Raw genomic sequence first — 26,105 nt, forward strand, 5'->3', positions numbered from 1 at the left:
CCCTAACCCTAACCCTAACCCTAACCCTAACTCCTAACCCTAACCCTAACTCCTAACCCTAACCCTAACCCTATTTTGCTTATTTAATATAAATCTTATCCCTAAATATATTTTTTTATTTTTTTAAATCGTTCTAAAATATTCTGATTTAGAATAATTATTTAAACCCTAAGTTATATTAAATTATTTTTAATTTAATATAATTTTTTTATTTTATTAATACGTAATTTATTTTAGATTATTTTATTTTGTAAAGAGTAATTATATCCCGGTTTTATATATATATATAATATACTATAGCTATTATAGCCCGGTAGCTAGCCTCTGGGTTAGTTATATACGTTGGGTCGTAACAATAATAAAGACGCTGCCCTCGCGTGCGGGGCAACCAGCTGCACGGACTAGAAACTAAAGATTTATTATTTCATAACACCCGGGCCGCCCTTGGTTTTATGTTCCGATGCCGCTGGATCGTCGCCTTTCGGCCTATAAAATGACCGACTCCGTAAGGACAATATAGTAATAAATAGCCCCCGTCCGACCCGTATGTGACCGAGCCCACTCTCTACGGATCTTACCGCATTCCGATCACGAAGTATATTGCTCATCATTGCCTTATATCACAAAGTTGTTTGCGCTCATTCCCCTAGTATACAATCTCCTGCCGAAACACCTCGAAGCCTGTTCGTTTTCTTTTTAGCTCGGATCAATCGATACATCATTCAAACATAAATAAAAAATCGCAATGGCATCTCCACATCTTCAAGCTGTAGATCTTTTTGATGTTCGTGGTCTTGTTGCTATAATCACTGGTGGAGCTACCGGTCAGTTACCTAGACAAATATTTCAATCATAAATTCCTCATACTAATAGTCGATACAGGCGTTGGACTTATGATTGCACAGGGACTAGAAGCAAATGGCGCTGTCGTTTATATCCTCGGTCGTCGTAGAGATGCCCTCGAACGAGCTGCTACTACTGCTGTACGTTATGGCAATTCAGTGTTGACGATGAAGAGACCTTATCTATAGTTTTGATTCCAAGAAGCTGATAGGCCGCAGTTACATGGGAACATTCACCCCATCCAAGCAGATGTCACTCTGAAGGAAGACCTCGAACACGCTGTCGCAGAAGTGAAACGAACCTGTGGGTTCGTCAATGTTGTCATTGCGAACTCCGGGGTCCCTGGGCCCAATTTGATCGGTCTACCTCAGGACGCGACAATCAGTCAGTATCGCAATTTCGTGTTCGGCCTAGACCAGAAGGACTTCGACAGCACCTTTGCAGTGAACAATACGGCCGCTTTTTTCACGGCTATTGCCTTCCTCGAGCTGTTGAGTGAAGGAAATAAACGCGGTCTCAAGCAAAGGAGTCAGGTGATTGCTATAAGCAGCGTGGGTGCTTTTAGCCGTGAAGCAAAAGGCTTCCCGTACGGAGCATCAAAAGCTGGTATCAACCATATGTTCAAGCAACTAGCCACAGTTCTGGTCCCATACGATATTCGCGCAAATGTCATTTGTCCTGGTTGTAAGTCAAACTTTATGGGTTTAACCTTAACGATCGTTACTGAAGAAAGATCTAACTTGCATTGTCAGTCTACCCGAGTGAAATGACCACTTCCATGGATTCGCAACACAAAGCAGGTTGGTCCAAGACCATACTTCCAGCAGAGAGATCTGGTGATGCGCAGGACATGGCAGGTGCAGCGATATTCCTAGTCAGCAAGGCCGGTGCTTACATTAATGGAAACATCTTGATCTCAGATGGTGGCCATACTGGAGTCGTACCCTCTATGTATTAAGCAAAGAGTATAGAAGAAAATTGAAGGACATAACCTTCAAGCTCAGTAAAAGAAATCCTACGTCTAGTCCATCGCACGCCCTCCTTTTTATTTTTTTAGGGGGGACTCACTAATCCGAAAATTCAAAAAGTGGATGAGATGCCGTTAATCATCAAAAGGATTTTGAGTTTACTCAAAATTCAAAGGTATCAAATGGGTTGTATAGGCACAACTGTCCCTATATTATAGTATTGATCGTCTTCGCTCTATATCACATATCTCTAGATTACCACCTTTCTCGCCAATTCTGAAGTTAGTATCCCTGGCCATCTCTTTGGTCTGTCAATGGGTAAAATCGACCAGGTCTTGCCCAGCCACAGTTGTCGCTTTAAGTGTATTATTGTCCATCCACCCCCATACGTGCTCCTTAGCGCAGGCAATGCTTGTGGCCATACCATTCGGCAGAAGCTCACATAGTAGGATGGGACCTAAAATGGCAGGGCGGGAACAATAAAAGGTGGGTGGTCTCTGCAAACACTTTGGAGAGGTGGGCGACGGACGCATACCGTTGAATCGAGACGCATATCGGGAACCGCTCGGGACTTGCTATGCCCCGAGAGCGCGCCCCACAAGTGTGCGTCTCATCAAACCACATCTTACATTACTCGCTCAATATCCCTGTCTGGCTGGGCGCCACGTCGTCTATCCATAGAGTTGTGCTGAGTCACTCTCTGATGAGTAACATGTACGGAATTTGATAGACTATATATTCGTTCCATTTCTGTGAGAATGGCTAAGTTTCTTCGCTTCTTCGGTTTTGATATCAGAGCGCAACCCATTCGCACAGAACGCCAGTCTTGTTGATCTTACTACCATGGCAATTGTACAATTTTATTTTCGTCAAGGACCTTTCCTCCCCATTTCCGCCGCCATGGCTGTCCTGCTTATCGCTGCCTTGGCCGGTGTTCTATTTTTATGCGCCACACAGAAAAAAAGACGAAGAGACATTCCTCTCATCAATCCAAAGCAGTCATTCGAGTTCTCCAACCAGAGGCGTCTAGACGATTTCAGCCGTAATTGCAGACAGTTGATGGCGCTTGGGAAATCCAGATATCCGAACAACCCGTTCAGAATGTTTTGCCCCGAAGGCGAGGTCATCGTCTGGCCTGCACAGTTAATCAACGAAATTCGAAGTGAACCCGGTTTAGAATTCGTTGGTACTTCGACAGATGTCAGTCAGCCCTCAGCCAGAAACACGTTGTCTCTTGCACTAATATTGAAACGCTTGATCGATAGGACAGTAAGGCGCATATTCCAGGATTCCAACCTTTTGGAGTGTCCGGAGAGTTGAGCATTGTTGTCAACAAATACTTGAATAAGGTTATGGGTAGGCTCCTTCCTAGAAGTCGAGAAAGATCTGAATTCATCCTCATCACCGTGTAAGCCAAATTCACCGAACCTTTATCGCAAGAAACGAGCCTCGCACTCGCTGAGATACTACCAGACTGTCCAAGTAAGTGCACTTTAAGTTAGTTATTTGAGCAGGGCATTTGGATTCAACTAACCTGACGCACAAGATTGGGTTGAAATTGCACCAGCTCAGTACATCCTGCCGATCATTGCCCGCGTGTCTTCGAGAGTGTTCCTAGGCGAGCAACTGTGCCGCAATAAGGAATGGATCGAAGCATCCGCAGGCTACGCTCCCGTTGCATTTGGTACTCAAGCTGAATTGGCTCGTTGGCCAATAATCCTGCGTCCCTTAGTTCACTGGTTTCTCCCTTCATGCCATAGAGTCCGCTCTGAGTTTGCCAAAGCCCAACGCATTCTCGAGCCTTTCGTTCGGAAGCGCAAGGCTCTCAAAGCCTCGGCCTTAGCCGCTGATCAAACCTTGCCAGTATTCGAGGACGCCATTGAATGGTTTCAAAATGTCTGCGGGGATAACTTCGACGCGACTGTGGGCCAGATCAGCCTTTCTATGGCCGCCATTCACACAACAAGCGACTTAATCCAGCAAGCAATGGTACAAATTGCGCAACATCCTGAGCTTTTTGATCCTCTTCGTAAAGAGGTTACTGAAGTTTTTAGAACTCATGGCTTTAACAAGACTGCACTCCGTGAGCTCTTCCTAATGGATAGCGTGTTTAAGGAAAGTCAAAGGATGAAGCCAATCTTACTCTGTATGTCTACCGATGGTCTCAAAGTCTTTTTTTACAGAAATGCTGACTGTCATAGCTACTATGCGGCGAATTGCTGTCAAGGACATCCAGCTCCCTAGTGGATTCGTTCTCAATAAAGGCGAAATGGTCATTGTGGACAGCACTAACATGTGGGACTCGGCCTACTACGAAAATGCAGACAGGTTCGATGGCTACCGATTCCTGAATCTGCGAAAGCACCCGGAGAAGGCAAATACTGCTCAATTAGCAAGCGCGAGCCCTGTCCATATGGGATTTGGATATGGCCTCCATTCTTGCCCGGGGCGTTTCTTTGCAGCCAACGAAGCAAAGATTGTTCTGGCCTACCTGCTGCTGAGGTACGAATGGAAGTTAGCCGGCGGTTCTAAACCAAAGAACCTTACCATTGGATATGCTATAGTCGGAGATCCAACGACGAAGTTTTGATTAAAAGACGCCAAGAAGAGCTGGATCTAGAATTGTTAAGCAACTAGAGCAGGGATTTTTAAGTTTAGAACTTGCTCGCTAAGTGTTGCGACCTAACACGTATAACGAGGCTAGGGTCTCGCCCCACAAGACCTGCGGCGGCTACTATACTATATATACAGAGGAACGAACTTAGGATAACTCCTCTCGGGTCGGAAGAACTATAGATAAGTTATATAAGAATAAAAAAGACCGACGGACGATAAGTAGTTTATAAATAGGACTAATAATATAAAAGTAATTTGCCCCTATAAGACTAATATTATAATATTAATCCTAATTATAAAAGAACTATTTAAATAATATATAAGACTTATATATAAAATAAACTCGAGCTAGGCTTATAAATAAACTTTTTATAGTTTTATTAATAATTAATTTAATATTAGATTTTACGATTATTTTTAGCTATTTTTATTAAAAACTTTTTTTAATAAGACTATAATTAATTATTAAAGCCTTATTTATTTTATAATTTATAAATATAGTTTTTAAAGAAGCTATTTATAACTATAATATTATTAATTTAGTATTTATAGCCTTAACTTTTATTAATATACTTATTATAACTAGCTAGTTATAATAATATACTTATATTTAGCTTATTCCTTAGTAATTAAGCACTATATTATTATATAATATACCTAGCTCGGTTTATTATCTATATTTAGTCCTCTTTTTAAGTTTATATTACCTTATTATTACTTATATCCGTATCCGTATTAATATTTAATTACTTATTAATAACGTTTATACCAAAGCCCCTACTCTCGTTCTTTTTATATAACTTTATTTATTTATAAAAATATACTATAATAATAAGCTTATTTTAAAGTACTATTTACTTTTTATTAAAATAAAAGTACGAGTTATAAGTATTATACTAATAACTTACTTACCTTCCTAAATAAGTTCTAATAAATAATCTTAGTTTAGCTACTACTCTAGTACTTCTTATAATACGACGTAATAAAATATATTATATTATTATATATAAAAATATGCCTTACTTTATTATTAATTATATTAACTACTTTTTACGTTATTAATTTCTATTACTTAGCCTAGTTATCCCCTAGTATATATATTAATAATTAAAGCTATTTATAAAACTATTTAAATATATACTTATATTTATATATTATTTTTTATCTAGAGCCTATTATAACTACTTATTAACCCCTCTATACCCTATTTTAACTAATGTTTTTAATAAATAGTAATATATTAAAATACTTACTCATCCCCTTTTCTTAACTATATATTATAATTATTATTTAAAAACGAGTAATCTTTTTTATATTTTATTATAATCGTCCTTAATTGAAGTTTAGTAAATATAAAGTAATAATATATAAAAATACTCCTTAGCCTAAGTAATATCTACGTTTATAATACCTTATTTACCTCTACTTACTATATAATTTATAATTATTATTAACTATATTAATAATAACTTAGCTTTATTAATAATATTATAAAATATATTTAATAATTAGTTTATAATAAACTGTATATATTAATATACTACGTAGTCGCTTATTTAGTTAATTATATTATTTATATATTTATATATTAAGAATCTAGTTTATTAGTATTAACTTAGCCTCGAGGGGCCCCTAGATATATAGGTTATAAACTTTTATATTATACTTTATACGTAAGTAAAGAGGCTCTATATATTATTATTAACTACTTTTTTAATTATTATAGTAGCTAAATAGGTAATATTATTCCACTTTTTTATTTATATTTTATAAATAATTAATATTTATACGACTTCAATAATAACTAAGTACCTTATTATATAATTTATAATTTTAATTTAGCTATCATTAGCCCGGATACTTATAATAATAAGCGTACTTATCAATACCTTTTTATAATACTCTTCTTTAAGTTAGTAATTAAGTATATTAATAAATATATTACGTTCCAAAATGCGGCGATAACCGCTGCGTGTCTTATGCCCCTGGTGCATCATCCAACCCTACGTGCCTTTAAATGGCTGCTACGTATCGAGATAAGCTGGATTACTGAAGATAAGGCTGGGGGCTTCTTCTAGATCCAGTAACTATTTGGCACTTTAGCGACCTAACTAGATTCTAAATACACAATCACTTGATACGAGAACGCTGCCCGTTATGTGATATACCTCAGTAGACTCAACGAGCATTTTTTTACTAAGAGCGAAGCTACATAACATGTTGCAGATTTTGCACTAGATGAAAAACGCTCTGCTTCCATCGTTGAGCAGAATATCTCGCAAGCTAAGCGGAATAAACTTATCGTGCAGGCCTTTATTAACTATTATTCACATACGTGCAGTTGGGTGGCACTAGTAAGAGTGGCCTTGGGATTTATGAGATTTACGCGAGGTGAGAGACTTGTGGACGATCCATCCTAATGCAAAACCCTTTATGAGGAGGAAGTGGTCCTCTTGGTTCCAGGAACCTGCTTTAGGAAGGAATATGCAGGCTGGGTCCTCATTGATCTTGGCATGCCATCTCAACGGCTTAGAGACGGCTTGGATGTGGTCTCAAGGTTCATTTCGAATAGCTACAGCAACATACCCCTGGCTTCTATCGGATGAAGAGGGGGATTTCAACGGGTTTTAACCCGGATGAATGCCAAGCGAATGTATGTAATTTGGCTAGATCACAATATCCTGGCGTTTTCATTTCTATCGGTCGCAACGTCTTCACTTCTGAAGGAGGTCAGTATCGATCTATTGAAAACGAACACACGGCACAGGCAATGCCCAGGCGTATAAAGGAAGGATACGAATTTATACACGAGGCACTGGCTCACTGTAGAGGATAGGAAAAATTGACAGCTCTTGAAGACGAGACACAACTAACCAGGATGGTTTGTAAAATTAGTACGAAACGGTGAGCTTGTTCAGTGCCCAATGGGTGGTGCGTTGAGCCCTGTCCACGGGTAATGAGCTGTTCTTAAAACGGGTGGGCCCGGGATAAGCCGCCCCTGCAGACTGCCAACCGGATACGAATCCAGAGCAGGCATCATTGCGCATGAGTCGATCAGGGGGAAGTGCATCGCTTCCTCTTCAGTTGCCGACCAAACTTCTCACCTGCAAGGTCAATCCTTTCTTTTTCTCCTATCAAGTGACGACGACCTCTCACGACGAAGTTAGTCGTAAGCTTGCTCGTGTCTTTGTCCGCTCGCGTCACTTACGCGAACCATCACTGCCCTTAGAGCGAGTATCAGCAGCGATGGCATGGCAACCTTGGGAGAACTTCAAGGCCGACCATCCCGTCACGGCGGACTACATGTTTGAATCATGCGCCGCCATCCGTCCATACCTGCCTCCGCTCAACTTCATCACGGCCCACTACGCCTACTTTGTATTGACTGGGCTCATCTTTGCCGGCATCTTTCACGGGCTCTCGCACTCAGCCAATTATGTCAGCTTTATTGACAGCCTTTTCCTCGTCATCTCTGCTTTTACCACATCCGGACTCAACACAGTCGATATCAGCAAACTCAGTACCGCCCAGCAGGCTATAATGGCCATGATGATGGTTCTTGGCAGTCCTGTCTTCGTCTCCATTTTCACCATTTGGCTCCGTGCCCGCGTTTTCGAGAAGCGTTTTGAGGACATCGTCAGGGCCGAACGAAACAGGAGGATCAAAAAGACTGGCGCCATGGTCGGCATGGCCGGAGCGATGATTGGTCTTCCCGTGATGTCATCCTTTAAGGGATCTAAGCGGAAGCAAAAGAAGGGTAGACACGAGCGACAGCCTGAGGCTGATGCGTTCCAGTTGACGGGATCGACATCCCGTGAGAAGGGCCACGGCCGGAGCCAGAGCCAGACCACCCATCAAGAGTCTGGACCATCCGGCATGCTGGAACCTATCGAGGAGGGCCAAAGGCTCGGCTTCTCCACTAGCTTCACAGAGCCGCTCTCGCCCAAGTCGATTGCCACTACTAGGCGGAGGCCTTTCAGTCGTGATGACAGCCGCCATTCCATTTCAGAAGGCTTTGACTTCAAGACTTTCATCCACGAGAACAAGAAGTCAGTCGGCAGAAACGGCCAGTTTTTTGACCTCACAGAAGAGCAGCGCGAGTACCTAGGTGGAGTCGAATATCGGGCCCTCAAGATCCTCTTTACCATTGTCTGCATCTACTTTATCCTCTGGCAGCTCCTTGGGGCCATCACACTCGGCGCTTGGTCATACGTGCACAGCCAGAGTATAACGGCCGTAAACGCGCAAAATTCATGGTGGGCTGGCATTTTTTTAGCCATCTCTTCATTCAACAACGCTGGAATGACGCTCCTCGACGCAGGCGTAGCAGCCTTTGACAATGATGCCTTCGTCTTGACCGTTGTCACCATTCTTTCTCTAGCCGGAAACGCTGCGTTTCCTGCGTTCCTCAGAGCCACCGTTTACTTCTGCAGCTTGGTCTTGAAAGTGTCTGTCGATAGCGACGAGTACACTGTTTGGAAGGAAGCTTTCGATTTCATCCTGAAATACCCTCGCCGTCTGTACATGATGATGTTTCCTGCCAAGGCTAATTTGGTATTTGTCACAATGTTCTGCACCATTGCTGTCATGGATTGGGTCCTCTTGTTGGTTCTCAGCATCGGCAACTCTGCCATCGAGGCGTATCCGATTGGAAAGCGGGTCGGGCTGGCCGTCTTTCAGGCATTAAGTAAGTTATAAGTGTGGTCTTCTTCTGTCTTAGAGATTGGCTGACCTTCTTGCCTCCAGGCCTCCCTTCCGGCGGTTTTGCGGTTGTTCCCGTGTCAAGCCTCTACTTCGACGTTCTTGTCCTTTGGGTCATTGTTATGTACATCTCTGCATATCCGGAGATTATTGTCATGCGAAACTCAAATGTCAGTGGCATCGCTAGTCTAGTCGAGGCGTGCGCTTCTCACTAATAAAATTCAAGGTATACGAAGAACGGTCACTAGGGATTTACACTACGGAACCTGAAAAGTCCGAGGACCTAGACTCAACTCCCGACGAATCGACAGATGAGCTCCTGCCAACCTTTGGGCCCCTGCTATCTCGACCGACGTCTAGCCATGCACTTGGCCTAGAAAGATCAACAACGTCAGCACCAGGCGTGTCACAAGAAAAGTCGGGTCTTTCTACCAAACCCATCAAGAAGATAGCCGCCATCGGCCGGCGTGGCACCTCCTTCGTGGGCAAGCAGATTCAGAGTAGGATGAATAACTTCCAAGGTGTGGGTGTAACGGCAAGACCGCGCCTCAAGCGGTCTGCTGCTATAAACTTCAGTGACCCCAATGCTGCGCCAGGCTCAACTTCTTCGCTCGAGGGCCACGTGAGCCTCGTGTCGCAGCATCTTCGAGGACAGCTCTCGCACGATATCTGGGCCATTGCGTTCGCGCTATTCCTGGTCACACTTATCGAGACATCTCATTCGATTGCGGACTCACGCTCTTACAGCGTCTTCAACTTCTTGTTCGAGATCGTGTCGGGATATACCAACATCGGATTATCCATTGGCCTGCCGGACCATTCATTTAGCTTCGTGGGCGGCTGGTACACAGGCTCAAAATTGGTCATGATCGTAATGATGATCCGTGGCAGGCACAGGGGCCTCCCGGTCGCGCTAGACCATGCCGTCAAGCTGCCTGGGTGGGATAATGTGAAGAAGCAGAACGAGGATGCTGAGATTAGACGTAGTCTAGGTAAGAGCCGGACCACTTTAGAAATATGACAAAGAATTATTTGTACGATAGAATATATCTCGACGTATTCCGACTCTGAATACACGAGTAAGATACAATAAAATACAAATAAAGAGTCTAATGATTACCTTTTTGATTGTCCTCTGTTATCTCGACATGGTCAGTTAAAGCTTTTTGAACCTTGATATCTTCCAGAGCTGGCCTCGTCATGAGGGCAAGGCGTCGAGCTTCCTTCCAGCTAATACTCCTACCACCTTCATGCTTAATGCTAAAGAGGTTGTCGATTTGCTCCAAAGATAGATTTGCAGTCTCAACATACCAACGCCAGATAATGGGAAGGAAGCAGATGTTAGTAATAGCATAAACGAGGTAATACTTCCATCCAATGCTGTCGATAGCCGTAGGTGTGATGACAACGACCACATAGACAAAGATCCAGTTAACTGCAGTAGCAATAGAGGTCCCCGTATTACGCATTCGCTGCGAGTTGATCTCGGCAGGGTACATGTAAGGAATAGAAAGCAATGACAAGCCGTAAAAGACGTAGTACATGAATATGAAAGCGACGGCCAAAATCGACATGCTCGTGTTATTGCTACCCGGACCGTCATAGCGTAGACCGACGGCGACCACAACGAAGCAGAGAGAACTGGCTGTAACTCCGAACATCATGAGCCGTCGCCGACCCACGCGATCGATAAGGAGAGCGGCCAGGCCGCCCCAGAACATGAGTTGCATGTTGTCGCAAGCTGATAAAATCAAGGCCATTCGATCTGTCATACCGAAAGATCTGACAAGAACGACAGGGAGGTAGTAGGCGATGACGTTGACACCTCCCATCTGCTGAAAAAAGGGTGTACCAGCGCCTAGCAAGATGCGTCGGAAAGTCATTTGTTGGCCGCCGCCGAAGATTTCCTTAAGCGTAACCGAGCTTTGTACTTCGTTTTCATGAGTGACGGACACTTCAAGTTGCTGTATCTCTTGAACCACTGCAGGGTCATCGATGGGCTTGTTGAGAAGGAGCACAAGGGTTGCTTTAGCTTGAGTGATTCTGTTCGTCATAACCAGCCATCTCGGGGACTCGGGGCTAACGAAAACTAAGGCGATGGTGACAATGGCGAAGAAGCACTGAAAGGCTAGAGGGAAGCGCCAACTAATAGGGCTATCCGGTATATAGGTGAATCCATAGTTCATCCACTACCATAACGATCTTGTTAGCTCAAAACTCGGGGCTAAGAGAAGGCGGGGTGTAGTATATACTAACATTGGTAATGACGATGCCAAAGATGTTAGTGACCAGTTGAAGGACAATCAGTTTGCCACGGTTGTGAGCCGCGGCTGTTTCGGCCTGCCAAATTGGAATCGCAATAGTATTCATGCCGTTACCAACACCAGCTACGATGCGGCCAGCAATCATGGGCGCAAGGGAGTAGGAAGCGGCCTGGAGAATCCCGCCAACGACGAGGACAGCACAGCCGATTAGAATGGATTTCCTTCGGCCAAGCTTATCACCAAAGATCATGGACACTACGGTGCCCATGATACAGCCAATATCATATGTGGCGACAATTTGACCTTGGATAGTGCTGCTTGGATTGTTGAAGGTTTCGAGAAACGGTTTATTGCTTAGCAAGCCGCCGAAAACGCCCTGGTCATAACCAAAGAGCAAAAAGCCAGAGCCACATGCAATGGTGACACTGTGTCTAGCGAGACTGCTTTTCATTGTGTTTGATTTGATGAAGAAGTCTAGCAAATGTGCTATGAGGAAGATGTGGTTAAAATATCTGGTTTTTTGTATTACACCCATGGCAGGTTTCAACACTTTATATCAATGTAATTAAACATTGGAATCATAGAGCTCAGTTCCTAGAGTAATCCCAAACAATCCCACCCAACCCCCCAAGATGCGACCTGGGGTACATCGTGTCTGGGGTACATCGTGTCTGGGGTACTCCGTAGTGTAGACCGGGTTTGGCATTGCTGCCCTAGCGTCCTGTTCTGCGCTACATTGGGAGCGCAAACGCATAATTTCGGTCAATCAACCACGCTAGCGAGGTACGATTATCAAACGATTGGCTGTGTGAGGTGTGATATCCGCTTACACGTCAGGGATCGGCTATATTCCTGATTGGTTGGGCGGCAGTTGAGGAGGATGTTTCCTTTGTATGAAATGTGGTATTCGTTGTTCGAAATCAGGATATCGGGACGAAAAGGATAGAAACTTGACAGTCGCTGACGTACACAGATTCCTATCATGTATGGCTCTTGTAATGAAGCTAGGCCACTGGCACGTTAAAACCTACAAATCATCTAAGCCCTCCTCTTTCATTGAACCGGGACGAAGAAGTTTTCGGTGGGTTAGACGCTGTAGCCGCAGTTAGTAGCTACAACATCGCTCGCACCATCACACAGCCGCGAACGTTCAGCCGACCCTTCAACCATGTTGGAGTATCTGTGCCAGACGCGAAGTCGACGGTCCATTGTTATGACCAGGTGCTCGACCTCCAGCTCTTTGAAGACATCTGCCACATAAAGCGCTTAGAAAACCCCCAACGACCCAATCTTCAGCATATATCCGGAAATCTTTCAGGAAGTCAAGCTAGCCAAGAAGGCTACTAAAAATGGAGTAGGCTTTGAGATCTTTCAATTTATCAAATCGCGTTTCAAGGCCGCAAAGACTTTTGAGTATGAGCGAGGTGGATTCTTCCACATTTATGTCATAGATCCGGGTTAGGAGACCTTAGCAAGGAAGTTCGAGGCTAAGGGAGGGAGAAGGGTCGGAAAAACGGTCAACCCTTCTAGTAGGGGTAAGATCTTCTCTTTATATCTGGCCGACCCTTGGGACAATATCGTCGAGGTATCGGACGTTGGCTTCGAGGTTGTGGGGTGCAAGGCCGTGTTGTAGATCACTTCTTTGAGACATAAAATATCAACACTCAATTATTCCGTCCAGTCTGATACAACTGGATCCTGCCAGGCATTTCTCCGTCTAAATCACTGTCGTACTCGTGCTAATTGACACTACCCTAAACAAATCAGGCGCCAACGAGTCTACTTACCAAGCGCCACCGGTCCTTCACAGCTCAAGCCAACACAATCGAACACGTTTCGACGGTCATCTTCCCCTCCGATATCGATTCATGTCACAAAAGCGTTCCACAAAGATAGTTCTCAATAATGTAAGCAAGAAGAACATATTCTCGATTCGCGAGATGATCTATTATGCACCAGATCAGGGTCAACTTTAAGATAGCCGAACCCAGAATCATTCGGGACCCATTACGCGGCATATTAGATGGCCATTTTCGCCACTAAATCCGCCAAGTTCTCCGGGGGCTTTAGTGCGAAAGTCCGACTTACGTGTACGTTTTAAGCGATGTTTACAGGTGAGGGGCTTTCCCAGACATCGTGCCCAGACGGGTTAAGACTCGGGGGGACAAAACCGTTGAGCGGAGTAGATATTAACTTTGGGTTCGCAAGAGCGCCCCCGAGCGCCCCGCCCAACCCTTCGCGCTAGATGCGGAGAAGCCGCCAGCATTAGCTTGTCGGATTACCTCCCCCGAGCAGTTGCAAAGTTTTAGGGAAATGTAGGCTAGCTTGCAAGTATTGAATAGAACAAACGCAAATATCAAAGGTTACTTATGCTCATTACGACATTACGAGGACTGAGGCACACAACTCTTTCCATGTTAGAATTTCTTTCGTCACATTTTACATGATGCCTAGACAAAAGCTCCGAATTGCTGTTGCTGGACTCGGCCGTATGGGTAAGCCTCCGTACTAAAAGAATCTGGAAGATATATTATCCTAACAGCATGAAGGCAAGCGTCATGCTATCAATTTTCACGTGCATACCTACGATGCCCAGGTTGTGGCTGTGACTAGTCCGGTCGAAAGCGAGCGTGAATGGGCTAGGCAAAACATTGATGGTGTGAGCGTTTACGACGATTATGAATCCATGCTGAGCGATCCTCGCATCGAAGCTGTCGTTGTAGCCACCGTCACAGCAGTTCATGCAGAGCAGACCCTTGCTGCTGTTGCGAAGGGTTATCATGTCTTGTGCGAGAAGCCTCTTAGTCTCGACTTCAATATTGTGTGTGAAGCCCTATTCATGATCACAGTACCGCTGCTAACGTGCTATTATGCTCCTCTCAGGCCCAATCCGTACTCGACGCTTACAACAATTCTCTACAAGTCCATCCTAGCCAGAAAGTCATGTGCGGTTTCTCTCGCCGGTTCGATGCCTCCTACCGAGAAGCACATGAAAAGATGACAAGTGGAGATTGGGGGAATCCTGTGATTTTTCGCTCTCAGACGGCAGATCTTTACGACTCATCAGGCTTTTTTCTTGACTATGCCAAGACGAGTGGTGGAATTTTCAAAGATTGCTCTATCCACGACATTGATCTTCTGCTCTGGTTTTTTGGGGAAAAAACCAAGATCAAGAGCTTGCAGGCCATTGGTACAAATGCCCTGCATCTTGGACTCTCAGAATCCAATGATCGCGATAATGCCGTTGCTACCCTTGAGCTCCAGGGCGGCAAGATTGCGACTCTGTATTGCACGAGAATCATGGCTGCGGGACAGGAGGACACTACTGAGATTATTTGTCAGAAAGGGTCTATACGGATCAACATGCAAGGACGCAAGAATCATCTCGAGATACACGACGCTCACGGGTCGAGACGTGAACTTCCGCAGCACTACTATGAGCGGTTCAAAGATGCTTTTATTACAGAGGCTTCTGAGTTCACAGCATGTTGTTTGCATGATCAACCTCCTCCTATTGAGCTTGAAAGCTCAGTAAGAGCTATGGCTATTGCGCACAGCCTGCAACAAAGCTTGATTTCCGGGGAGAAGTTGGTTTTTGCAGAGGATTCCAAACTCTAGGTGGAAACAATATAGTTGCGATACAGTTTAGGCATCTTTACCGATATTGAATTAAAACATCTTACCAAAGGTGTATACAAGCCATATTCTGGTGATTGAACACTCGCCATTTTGGGCACAAATGCAACTGAAGCAGCACGAGATATATGACTCATCAGATAATAACTTGAGAGCACTAAATTTGAGACCATAACGCTCTCTGATTATACCAATTAAGCAAGAGCGTGTTATTTATGAATCGAGTCCTCGGCTATAGACGAGATAATCGAAGTGATACTATAGGTTTCCCATCGAGTTTCCCATCGGAAAGTGCATGCCCCAATCTAGATCCAAACCCATATTGATATCGATCAAATCTTCCAGCATCTGCGGGTCCAAGTCTACCCTGCCTGGAATTTCAAGATCTGACTCGCGCCTGCGCTTCCTGTACTCGAGCTCAAGATCTGATTGTGCCGAGCGGACCTTGAGCTCCCATTGCCTCCGAATCAGTAGGAGCAAATCGCGAGCTCTCTTGGCGCTGTCCCAAGAAAAGCTTGCCTCGTCAAGGGCTCGAAAACAAGATGTCAGGTATACCTCGATTTGGTCTTCGTCAGAATGAAAGTGGGTCGTTACGGCAAAGATGAGTAAGAGAGCAGCCGAGCATGTGATTCCGACAGCTTGGGTATTGACTTTTCGCAAGTCGTAATTCGTCTCATAAACCTGCAGCAGCTTCGCAATAGATATCGCTGCATTCATACACATCATCCGTGCGTGACCAGAACCGGGACCTTGGGGTGGAAACGGTTGACAATAGGTTTTTGACATGTAAGGCCTATGGGCGTGGATGATGTTCTGGTGATACTGCATGCTATGATCGTCAATGGAGTTCGTAGCATAGCTACCGATGGAGCTTACTGTAATAGAAGAACATGGGGTTCATGTCGGTAATGCGAATTGTCCAGATCCACTAAGAGTGAAGATGGTAAGTTTTCCTTCCATGCTAACAGCGTCGCAACTGTGCTGGCATTAACCTCCTGCAGCTGTCCGCAGGGAATCTTGAGGTCGCCATAACTAGGATTCTTGTTAATATCTGCAGCATTTCAGGTAAAGTGAAAGTAGATTTACAGAGCATTAGCGACTGGCGCCATGATTCCAGCCATGTTCACCTGTGCCTGATGGAGCTGGACAAGACTATCTGACAATGAAGCTCCCACGAGTATGGTTTCAGACATGCCGTATGAAGACCACTGGGTTTCGCTGCCAGGATATGCCCCAACCTCTGGTTTTGCGACAGTGATATCCTCCGTATGCATCCTAAATGGCTGCCCGACGTAAAAGCCCCAGCTACTGTGATAAAGGTCAGCCATCTAAGCCAAGAAATTTTGTACGAGGGCTTTCACTTCTCAATAATATATGTACCCCAAAAGATTTCTCGTCGCAGTGCGGCTTCAGATTCACTCAACAAACCTTGGGAGACGTGAGCAGTTGCGTCTACGTGGAGACCCAGATCAAAAGCAAGTCGTAGAGCCATCCCTGTAAGCATCAGCCGTGTGAATTTAGGATTTGGTTGATCTATTCCTACCGCTGGACAGCCAGCCTCGTGAATCCCTCATATACCCGATATCGTGACTGCTTAACACTGCTAGAGCTTGTACAGTAGCGACGCAGTGACTTTCAAGCTCTATTTCAAGGAGGCTCTTGGCCCTGTCAGCGAAAAACTCAGCAAGCGACCTCGGGAAGGTAATCAGGATTGGATGATGACGTGTTTCGAACGCGGCACCTATCGCGCACCTGTCGAGCAGCAATTAGATCTTTCTTATGCATGCGTTGTAGGTGGCACTCACAAGGCGTTCTTTAGAGATTCTGAAAAGTAAGGCGATTCTTCTCCATCATCCCATCGGCTTTTTGCCTGATAAAACATATGCTGGTTGACAACATGGAGAACGGGGTCCTGCCAGGCGAAATATAACTTGATAAGATGCTCCTCGAGAGCACAAGGTACAGACTTATTGAGACCAAGTCGGCCGAGCAGGTCATTTCCATCGTTTCTGATGGTCCGACGCGCGGCAAATACGTCAGGGAATGGTAGTTGGGCGAGGCTAAAATTCGAGGTGGGACCGTAGTATCGTATATGTCCCCCAGCGCGTATTTGCAAGCTGCCGATTCGGTCGGAGAGCTGATCGACCAAATCTTCGGTCTCGGCTGTCTGTCCCGTGCTTCGGTTGGTGTATGGTGAATGGAACCCATGCAAGTCTTCCTTACTCAGAGGCCGGACATCCCCGGCGACACCACTGGCGTGTCCCGATGTCGCAAGTTCTGATGGGTTCCATCATTTGAGCCCCCTAACTCCTGGTAGCATAATCGCAGGGCTTCAACGTATGAAGCTGAGGTGGCATCGACCGTGGGCTTGTTGTCCGCGATCTCAAACATCGACGAAGCGTCGCAATCAAGATACTGCTGCGACGAGGAGTTTTTGTCGCTGGCCGTATCCGGCAGAGAAGCTGTCTTGGGTCGCACATCTTGTTGTTTCGGGATTGATGTTGTCGAGTTATTCTGTGTAGGTCTGAGATCATAACTAAACAAAGCGTGCGGAATTCGCTGGTACTCCAAAACCTTCAGAAGGAGTTGGTGATCTTCAGCATACATGGGCGGTGCTGCAAGGCCATTTTCGGTAATGACATGGTGCAATTGCTCGATATAGCCAGAGAGTAGTTCAACAGCAACGCGCAGAGTCAGCCTGGCTTACAAACCATCAGCTTTTGTTAGCATTGAAAGGTGTAACATCTCGGGGAGCTCTACCTGCGCTTATCATCTACTGTCTGTGGTCGACAAATCTTACGTTTCCCTTTGCAATGCGAACAAGGGATTGCGCCGTCGCACTGCCCGCCAATGTCAGAACTTTGTACACGTGGAAGCTCTCATACTATCGAAGGCCAGACCTTTATTTTACTCTCTTTGCACGGTACACAGGCTACCCTCGCTGGCGTGTTTTTTTGGGCAGTAGACATGGCCTAATGTGATGAACGGATCTGAGAGTGATTTCAATAGGACATTGGAAGTGGAGGTTTTACTTGGGGTGGGGGATGACTGCCTTCTATGGAAACACCTACTAATAGTACGCATTTGCGGGGGGATTTGCAATTTTGGTAAGGTGATTGGACAAGACAGTAAGTAGCGATGTGGAGTCCCGATAATTTACGCATGTCTCATAACCAGGGTCTATCATTCATTTCTTGATTGGCCACATGTTCATGGGTCAGCCATTTGTTTCCTAGAACGGACGGGAGCGATGGTGGTTGTGTTGCCAAACGGTGATTTGCCGACCACTTTGACAGCGGGGCTTACTTTTGGCGTGACTTCCCTGATGTGTAAAGGTACATCTACTATCGCGGCTCACATTGACCTCCTCATCTGCCACCGAAGAAGTTAAGTATAGCCTGAGTGATGAGGACTGATCACGGTCCACCGTAAGACCAGCTGGGACGAACTCGGTAATGAGTTGTAAGGCGAGGAAGAGAAAATCAGTACGAAATCAGAGGAGTCTAGTCTAAAAATGACACCATCTCACGAAAATTCGCCTCGATGGCTAAAAGATTCCTCAAAACAATTCTGAGTGTATTTTAGAGTCTCATAACTGGCGGTTTCACCGAGTCATGGCCCCATAGGTCTGACCATATCAGGTTTGAGGTCTCCTACACAGCTTGCGCCAATGTTGCTCATGGTGTTTATAATCTCTTGACGTAGAACTATAAACAGACCGTATTAGCTCGCTTGGCCATTTGCAAACTATTCAACAAAACGTCACTTACTCTGCAATATCCTGGAAACGCCTTCTTCGCCGTGTGTACCGTTGGCATACAAGAAGGGCCTTCCAAGGCCAACAGCCTTGGCACCGAGGGCCAGTGCCTTGACGACATCGGCGCCAGAGCAGAAACCTCCATCAATCATAACCTCGATCTTGTCGAATAAGTCTGGTCGTAGAACCCGAAGCTCATAAAGCACATCTATTGGTGCAGGCGCACAGTCAGCTTGTCGGCCGCCGTGGTTTGACTATGAGAGCTGTTAAATAATCATGTAACACTATGTCGATTGTGGTTACACACTAGTATCACGCCTTGTACCCCGTGATCCACGCACAACTGGACGTCATCCACACACTGAATTCCTTTGAGAATTAGCGGTAGTGTGGTATTTTCCTTCGAAATGTATGTCAATACCAATTCTCAATGGCAGGTTCTCGCACCTGACTCACTCGGATGAAATCAACGTCTTTCCAGCTTAGGTTGAAGTCGTGGGATCCCGCAATGGACTCGGATATGCCTTTCGATCTGGAGGCTGATGGACTCTTCAAAGAGTTCGAGTCCCTAGGAGTCGGATTCGCAAGATGCTTCTCTCGAACATCAAGTGTTCGCTTCGATTGCCGCATGACATCGACCGTGAGAACAATAGCTCTTGCGCCAAGACGATCAGCCATCTGGATATTTTGCGCGGACTTTTCGCGGTCCTTGTCTAGGTAAACCTTGAAAGTGCCTGGTCAAATTGCATACAAACACAGCATCGTGGGTGCGCTGGTCAAACATACTTGGTAGAATAATGGCTGCTTATCCCTACTGGCTGCGAATATTTCCTCCAGGCCGCAGCTGGCGTCGGTAGAAATCTGTGCCCGGATACTGAGTACAACTTGACGATGTAATGCGTAGGAGGTCATACCATCTGAATGGTTCCCTCGGATGCAGCTGCCTTGGTGAGATTCACTTCGCCAAGAGGGTGACCAAGCTTGGCCATGGCAGCAGGGGAGATCATTATAGGCAAAGACACAGGAACACCAAGAATATTCGTACTTGTTTCACCGCGTAACGTGCCTCGCAGAATCCGAGGCCTGAAGAAGTATCTCTTCAGAGAGTTGCCATTTTCGTGGAAAGCTGTGTGAAAACGTCAATATGACAGCCGAAAGCCTGTGTGATCATGATCGGATACTCACAAATCTCATAGTCCGATGCGCTACGGTAATATGCCCAAGCAACATTACTTAGCACCCTTTCGGCCCAATGTTCGAAATCCTCTACCAGGAGCATATTATCTGCATGAGGCATCGCTTCTCGGGCCTCTGACCGCTTCACGTCACCGCCGTTGAATTCATCCTCTTCCTCCTCGGGAAGCGTCCCCAGGTCAACAGAACCCAGGCAATATTCGGCTGGCAGTGTGGCGAGCGCTGTAGAAGGATGGAGCGAGGTGAATAGTCGGCTTGGGGGCAGGATATATGTTGGCTTTCATTGTTCCTTGGCTTTGTGGAAACGCCGGAATTTTGACGCACCTGGCATCTTTGCCTGCTTTTGCCAATATAGCATTGGCTCCTCCTGGGTGTACTTGTAAGAACTCGGTCATGTCGTAGACGAGGCCCTAATCTTCTTGTCAAAGAGGCCTTGTGGTACACAGAGCATCGATCCTGACGAAAACACCTACTTACGTTGATGATGACCCAGCAGTCGTTTGCAGTTGCGTGTCTTGAAACCTCCTCGAATGAGATGACAACGTCCCTCGTCGAATCTTCAAGGCTGGGATTGTCAGTTTGGAAGTATAAGACATTGTGGAGGCAGTCACAGCCGAGGTTAGTCCCTGGTAGTGTCAGACGAAGCTGTAATGTTTATGCGGTGTTGTAATGAAGTATACCAGGAGTAGTGCTGCAGTAACAAATACATGATTGGATATGCCTTTTCGGGCCCGGTGAAAGTACTGATCATTTTGTGTAGAGAATTCGTAATGAGTGATCTTCGGGATTGCCAATGCTTTGCATCTTGCAGGCATGAGTCGACGCGCAGAACGACGCGTTCCTAGCCACGACATCGGGGAATATGCGATATTGCCGCCCATCAGGAATCTAGGTAAGGGCATTCTGCTGCTAGACTATGGTCTCGCCTTTCTTTGATTTTGAGCACTTGAAAACGTTCGTTCACGAATGACGATGAAGTAATATTCTCAAGTACCTGTTCTCTTACGGCGCACTCGGCTCTTTTTCTGTATACTGGCAAAACTCGACTATATCGAACAGCAAGCGCGAGACCAAAAGGGTCCATTGGCCAGCGGAACATGATTCATGTTGCCAAGAAAAGCCTCCGGCCGGCGAGCTTTGACTGGCGTCGCTGGGTCCACCTTCTCTCATTACCCCGCCTCCCGCAAATCGAAATCGAACTCTGGGGCTAGGTAATTAATGAGGACCAAGGTTTCGGCAAGATTCTTTCGCTCGTATGGTGCCTCGCATTTCCACCCCCGATGATTTCGCATTTCTGCCCCCGACGAATGCATGCTGGCAATTTTTCCCCGCCTCCTTTGCTCGCGCTGACCGCGCCACTCGACTCATTCTTGTTCAATCTCCCGCGAGGCTGATTTCATTTGCTTCGTGGTTCTTGAATTGAAACGGCTCTTGTTCGATGTTGGCTATGCTATTGCACAATCTCACAAGACGTAGTCCCTCAAGGCAGAATGTCCGCAACAAGTTCAAATATATATCATGCATTCCTCCATGTCCCTGGTTGATATGATCTATGCTTACATCCATATAACTTTATTCAAACTTTCTTCTTGATCCCAACAACACAAGACATCAACGAAACATGGCTGCAGCTGTCGCAACAACCCTGGCCAACATAGAGGCTACCTCGGACAAGATCGATGAGGTCAACGTGCTCAAAGTAATGAGCAAGCAGAGCGATCTTTACGATGCCTCCGAGTTTGACCAAGCAAAGGATAAGGCCACATTCCGACAGTTTGAAGATGCACAGGACCAAGTCAAGGACTTTTACGCCACGCAGCACACACGTCAGACCGTTGCCTTCAACCTTAAGGCTCGGAACGATTTTTACAGCAAGACCCGCGCTCATATGGGCGTCTGGGATGCTATGGAGAAGCTGGATACCTTCATTGATGAGTGCGACCCTGATACTCAAGCATCGCAGATGACCCATCTACTTCAAACTTCCGAGGCCCTCCGTAAGGATGGCAAGCCTCGCTGGATGCAGCTCGTCGGCCTTATTCATGATCTTGGGAAGCTTCTCTTCTTTTACGGCGCCGATGGTCAATGGGATGTTGTTGGTGACACGTTCCCTGTTGGTTGCGCCTTCGATGATCGTATCATCTTCGGAAAAGAGTCATTCAAGAACAACGAAGATTCTAAGAACCCCATTTACAGCACTAAGTTTGGCATCTATACACCTGGGTGTGGACTCGACAACGTTATGCTATCTTGGGGACACGATGAGTATCTTTATCATATTGTGAAGGAACAATCAACTATTCCGGATGAGGGATTAGCAATGATTCGTTACCATTCTTTCTATCCCTGGCACCGAGAAGGTGCTTATCACGAGCTCATGAACAAGCACGATGAGAAGATGCTCAAAGCTGTCAGAGCGTTCAATCCGTATGATTTGTACTCAAAGTCTGACGACCCACCGAGCGCCGAATCTCTCAAGGTACGCCATATATGTCCTAATTTGAAATGATTATACTAATCACACGCTATTCAATAGCCTTACTACTTGGAACTTATCGATGAGTTCTTTCCACAGAAGATTATTCGATGGTGACTCATAGATGATCTGTACTTTAGCTGTATTATCTAGTAGATAGATAATAAGATCTCAAAGCTATCCTATGAATTATAGAATAGCATCAGTGATATTACCTCGTTAATTGCTCTGCTTACCAAATGGCTTATTGGTAAGCAACATATCCCGAGGCCAATGCTGACCAACTATTCCAAGACTAATTTCCCAACACACTGCTGATGCCTTTCTTTCCTGAAGCTTGAGTCCAGTCACTCGAAGACCTTAGTACGCTGTTCGATGGACTTGTTCATGGGCCTGCGAAAGGCAATAGTCGAGACTGGTATGGGTTTTGTCTACCTTAGTCTTAGTAGATACTCTACATAGCCGCACCCGGGTAAAGATGCTATCGAAACTATTGAGCCAGTCGTTTACTATAGGGGGGTGAAGGGACAGCATTGCTTGTGATTTGCAACCAGGTCCTCTTTGGCAAATAGACCACAATCTACTAAGCAAGAACAAATTTGGCAGGGATTGGGAGATTTCCTAGCCCCCACGAGCTGCATTAACGGATGGAACGAAGTGGAGGTGATAGTCCCTATTCGTGTACTGTCTATAGAACACATGTACAGTAGTAAGCTCGTGGGCCACTTGAGACCTTGATGGGTGACACTGTGGATGTCTGGGAGGATATGCCCAAAGCCAAAATGGCGGCAACCGCCATCCTAGCCAGGTCGACGTTTCCTGCAGAACCTCGGGAGTTTGAATTACACGGCGTCCAGGCTTGCCCTTGTTCTCTGCCGGGTGATCAGCGAGACGTCATGGAATGCCTCAGCGCCAGCGTTATACGGTCCAGTCAAGATCGTCGCCCATCCTGCTGCAATACCTTAGTTTTCGACTGTTCTGATGCCAAGACCCCGAACACACTCCGGCAATATAACATAGCCTTCAGGTCGCATCGAAGGAACGTAAGACAGCCGCAAAAACCATTAGATACACGGAACAAACTAAAAGTCTTTGGGTAATTCAGGATCTGGTCTCAACTCAAACAAAGGTAAATCAGGAGAAAACCAGGGTCTACATGAGGGGTCAGACAAATGGAAAGGGAAGTCATAGTGAAGGATGGAAACCCAGTGATAGTTGTTCAGTAAGCCGCTCATAGCCGAGCAGGAAGGATTGAATCAATCGTTCAAGTTCAACTCTAAGTATACTTGCGGGGCATTCGCTGTTGGTCATGCCTTACTGGTTATGAAAAACCCGCTTCAGTCGATTAAACCACCCCGCATAGTAAGCTGCCAAGCTTGCTTCGAGTTAAGGTTCTTGACTTATCAACTGCTTACTCCCCTTGATAGGATTCATCCGGATTCAATGGAACCACTCGGATAGGTTGACTAGCCTGTATAGTAAGCTGAATGAAGGGGGGGCGTTCGCTTTATTGTCGATATATTGTCTTAGTACGGTCTGAGGAGCAGAAATTGAGGGATTTTACCTTAGGCTAGCAATCCATCATCTGCAATGTTACATCGTATGCGCCTGGGCAGGCCGCTGTTCTATGTCAAGAAAGAGATACTACAAAATTTCTCTCGGCGTAAGCGCTATAGACACCCAAAAGGGCAGTTGTTGTAGACTTGCAGGCCAATACTTCAAGACTTAATGCCAAGAAGCGGGCATACGAGAGGCGTGTCTTGGAACAAAGAACCTCGCGATCTCGTCCTGTCCGTTGGTTACCTGCCAGACCGCGCGCACAACTCGATAGTAGTTGAGGACATTAATTGCGATGCGCGATTCATAAAGATGTATTCTGAGGGACCTGGGTCAAATAAGTGATGCGAATGGCTCGGCATGAAGAATCTAATGAAATGGCGGTTCGACTCAATGCCGATGGGGAAAACGCCCGCGAATTACAGAGACTTTGACCGGGGCGGTGGCGATGCCCTCACATGTTGTCAACAGATGCATACGACACTTTGAACTAAGGTCAGCTAGCGACTGGCGCCCCATCTGCGATGTGGTAAGACGGCACAGGAGGGACCAACATATCACGACGCTGCGGAGTCATCGGTGCCTCTTTCTCTTGTTGAAGATGATAGAGATAGTGGTAGGGACAACGTGGGCACGAATGGGTATAAAGCCAGGTCGCTTCCTCCTTGATGATGGTTCTGCTTTTTTCCTTCCTCATCATCGGCCTCTGTCTTTTCAATCCTAGTAGTATCGTAACAAATATCATCACCATTCGCATTCAATATGCATTTCTCATCGCTCCTCCTAGTTCTCGCGGCCACCGCGTCAGCCATCGACATCAGGGCTCACACTGCCGATAATTGCGCCGGTGGCTCAGTCGCTTGCACGAACATCAATCCTAACGTGTGCTGTTCGTTCAGCAGCTCAGCAAGTAGCGGGAGATCGAGTATTGCTGTGGTTGCCGTAGGTGAAAGCCTTTTGTTTTGCCAGCAAAACTTTCGTAACTAATGAATGTCGAGCACAGATCCCGAGCAACTGGCGGATCCGCACTGAGGCATACACGGGCGGCGGTTGCTCATTCTTTGGGGGTCAGCGCGATTCGGGCGGTAGCACATCCGTCTGTCTGCCTTACACGACACGCGGCGACCGCACGGGGGGCCAATATTGGTTCCTTAACCGCAGGCGTGCTGTCGACGAGTCGTGCCCTGCTGAGCAGCCCGGTACCGGGAAATGCGAAGCTGTCGTCGAACCCGATACGCTCGGCCTCGCGGACGGCACTGAGTACAACATCGTCGGCCTGTCGGATGAGAAACTTTGGGAGTTGGTGAGTTGACTTGAGCGTTGAGAAAAAATAACGATATGCATGACATTTAGACGAGATTCTAACCTGTTTGCCTTGCCTAAAGGAGAAAATTGCCAACGCTGGCGCCGGTGCCGATGCCGTGCCCGTCGAGTTCCAGTCTCTGCGTAAGACTGAGTCCTAGGACCATACACGAGCCCCTGACCAGGATCAGGTAATTATGTTGAGAGGCATGGATATAAGCAAGATCGAATTGGAAGTGTTCAAGCGGGGTTCAGCTATGCGGGTTTGTTATGACGTCTGTAACTAGCAACTATCCGGCAAACTACAGTGAACCAAGATCCAAGGAAACTCAAACTTTAACAGGAAATGACGGCTCATGCTTAACTGTGATGAATAGTATGACAGGAATGCTGCCTGTTTACTAGCACAGCTCAAGGATCCACAGGCATAGTGGCGATACATTGTCTATTTGTTGCTATCAGCGGCATATTGATGTATTGTTCTAGACAAATCTCCTCAAGGTACATCGATCTGGGTAATATCATGGGCTTGCAAGAAACTTATAGAAATGTCGAGTTATTTTCTCTAAAGCCTACTTTGTTCCAGCCTGGATATGTTTTCTCATACGTTTCCGCATTCTATTGGCAGCTTGGTATCGTTTTACCGTTACTAACTGGGTACTCACCAGATACACTCTGTCCCAACCAAAGGAAATGGGGCAAACAATCCCTCTAAAAACATAAGATATTAGTTACTCTGAGTATCAGGGTTTCCCAAATTTGCCTTCGGGATATATTCCCTCCATTAGTTC

General features: G+C 45.8%; 4 protein-coding genes across 4 annotated transcripts; 2 read left to right on the forward strand and 2 right to left on the reverse strand.

Annotated features, from left to right (window-relative positions):
• Positions 1-7,673: 7,673 nt before the first annotated feature.
• On the forward strand, positions 7,674-10,221 carry N0V96_009202 (uncharacterized protein; the record flags this gene model as incomplete). Its single annotated transcript, XM_053195832.2, has 4 exons — positions 7,674-9,114; positions 9,174-9,298; positions 9,355-10,120; positions 10,172-10,221. 4 exons carry the CDS (start codon positions 7,674-7,676, stop codon positions 10,219-10,221), a joined length of 2,382 nt encoding a protein of 793 aa, XP_053046565.2.
• Positions 10,222-10,237: 16 nt separating this feature from the next.
• N0V96_009203 (uncharacterized protein) lies at positions 10,238-11,843 on the reverse strand (the record flags this gene model as incomplete). Its single annotated transcript, XM_053195833.2, has 2 exons — positions 10,238-11,248; positions 11,385-11,843. 2 exons carry the CDS (start codon positions 11,841-11,843, stop codon positions 10,238-10,240), a joined length of 1,470 nt encoding a protein of 489 aa, XP_053046566.2.
• A 6,947-nt stretch (positions 11,844-18,790) lies between these two features.
• On the reverse strand, positions 18,791-19,774 carry N0V96_009204 (uncharacterized protein; the record flags this gene model as incomplete). Its single annotated transcript, XM_065758580.1, has 3 exons — positions 18,791-18,993; positions 19,334-19,508; positions 19,700-19,774. 3 exons carry the CDS (start codon positions 19,772-19,774, stop codon positions 18,791-18,793), a joined length of 453 nt encoding a protein of 150 aa, XP_065612645.1.
• A 1,826-nt stretch (positions 19,775-21,600) lies between these two features.
• On the forward strand, positions 21,601-22,488 carry N0V96_009205 (uncharacterized protein; the record flags this gene model as incomplete). The annotated part of the gene is made up of 1 exon (XM_053195835.2): positions 21,601-22,488. The coding sequence occupies one exon, from the start codon at positions 21,601-21,603 to the stop codon at positions 22,486-22,488; it is 888 nt and encodes a 295-aa protein (XP_053046568.2).
• Between the last annotated feature and the right edge of the window lie 3,617 nt (positions 22,489-26,105).

Source organism: Colletotrichum fioriniae (genome assembly GCF_027942845.1).
Source record: "Colletotrichum fioriniae strain IMI 355084 chromosome Unknown scaffold_12, whole genome shotgun sequence".
NCBI classification, from domain to species: Eukaryota; Fungi; Ascomycota; class Sordariomycetes; order Glomerellales; family Glomerellaceae; genus Colletotrichum; species Colletotrichum fioriniae.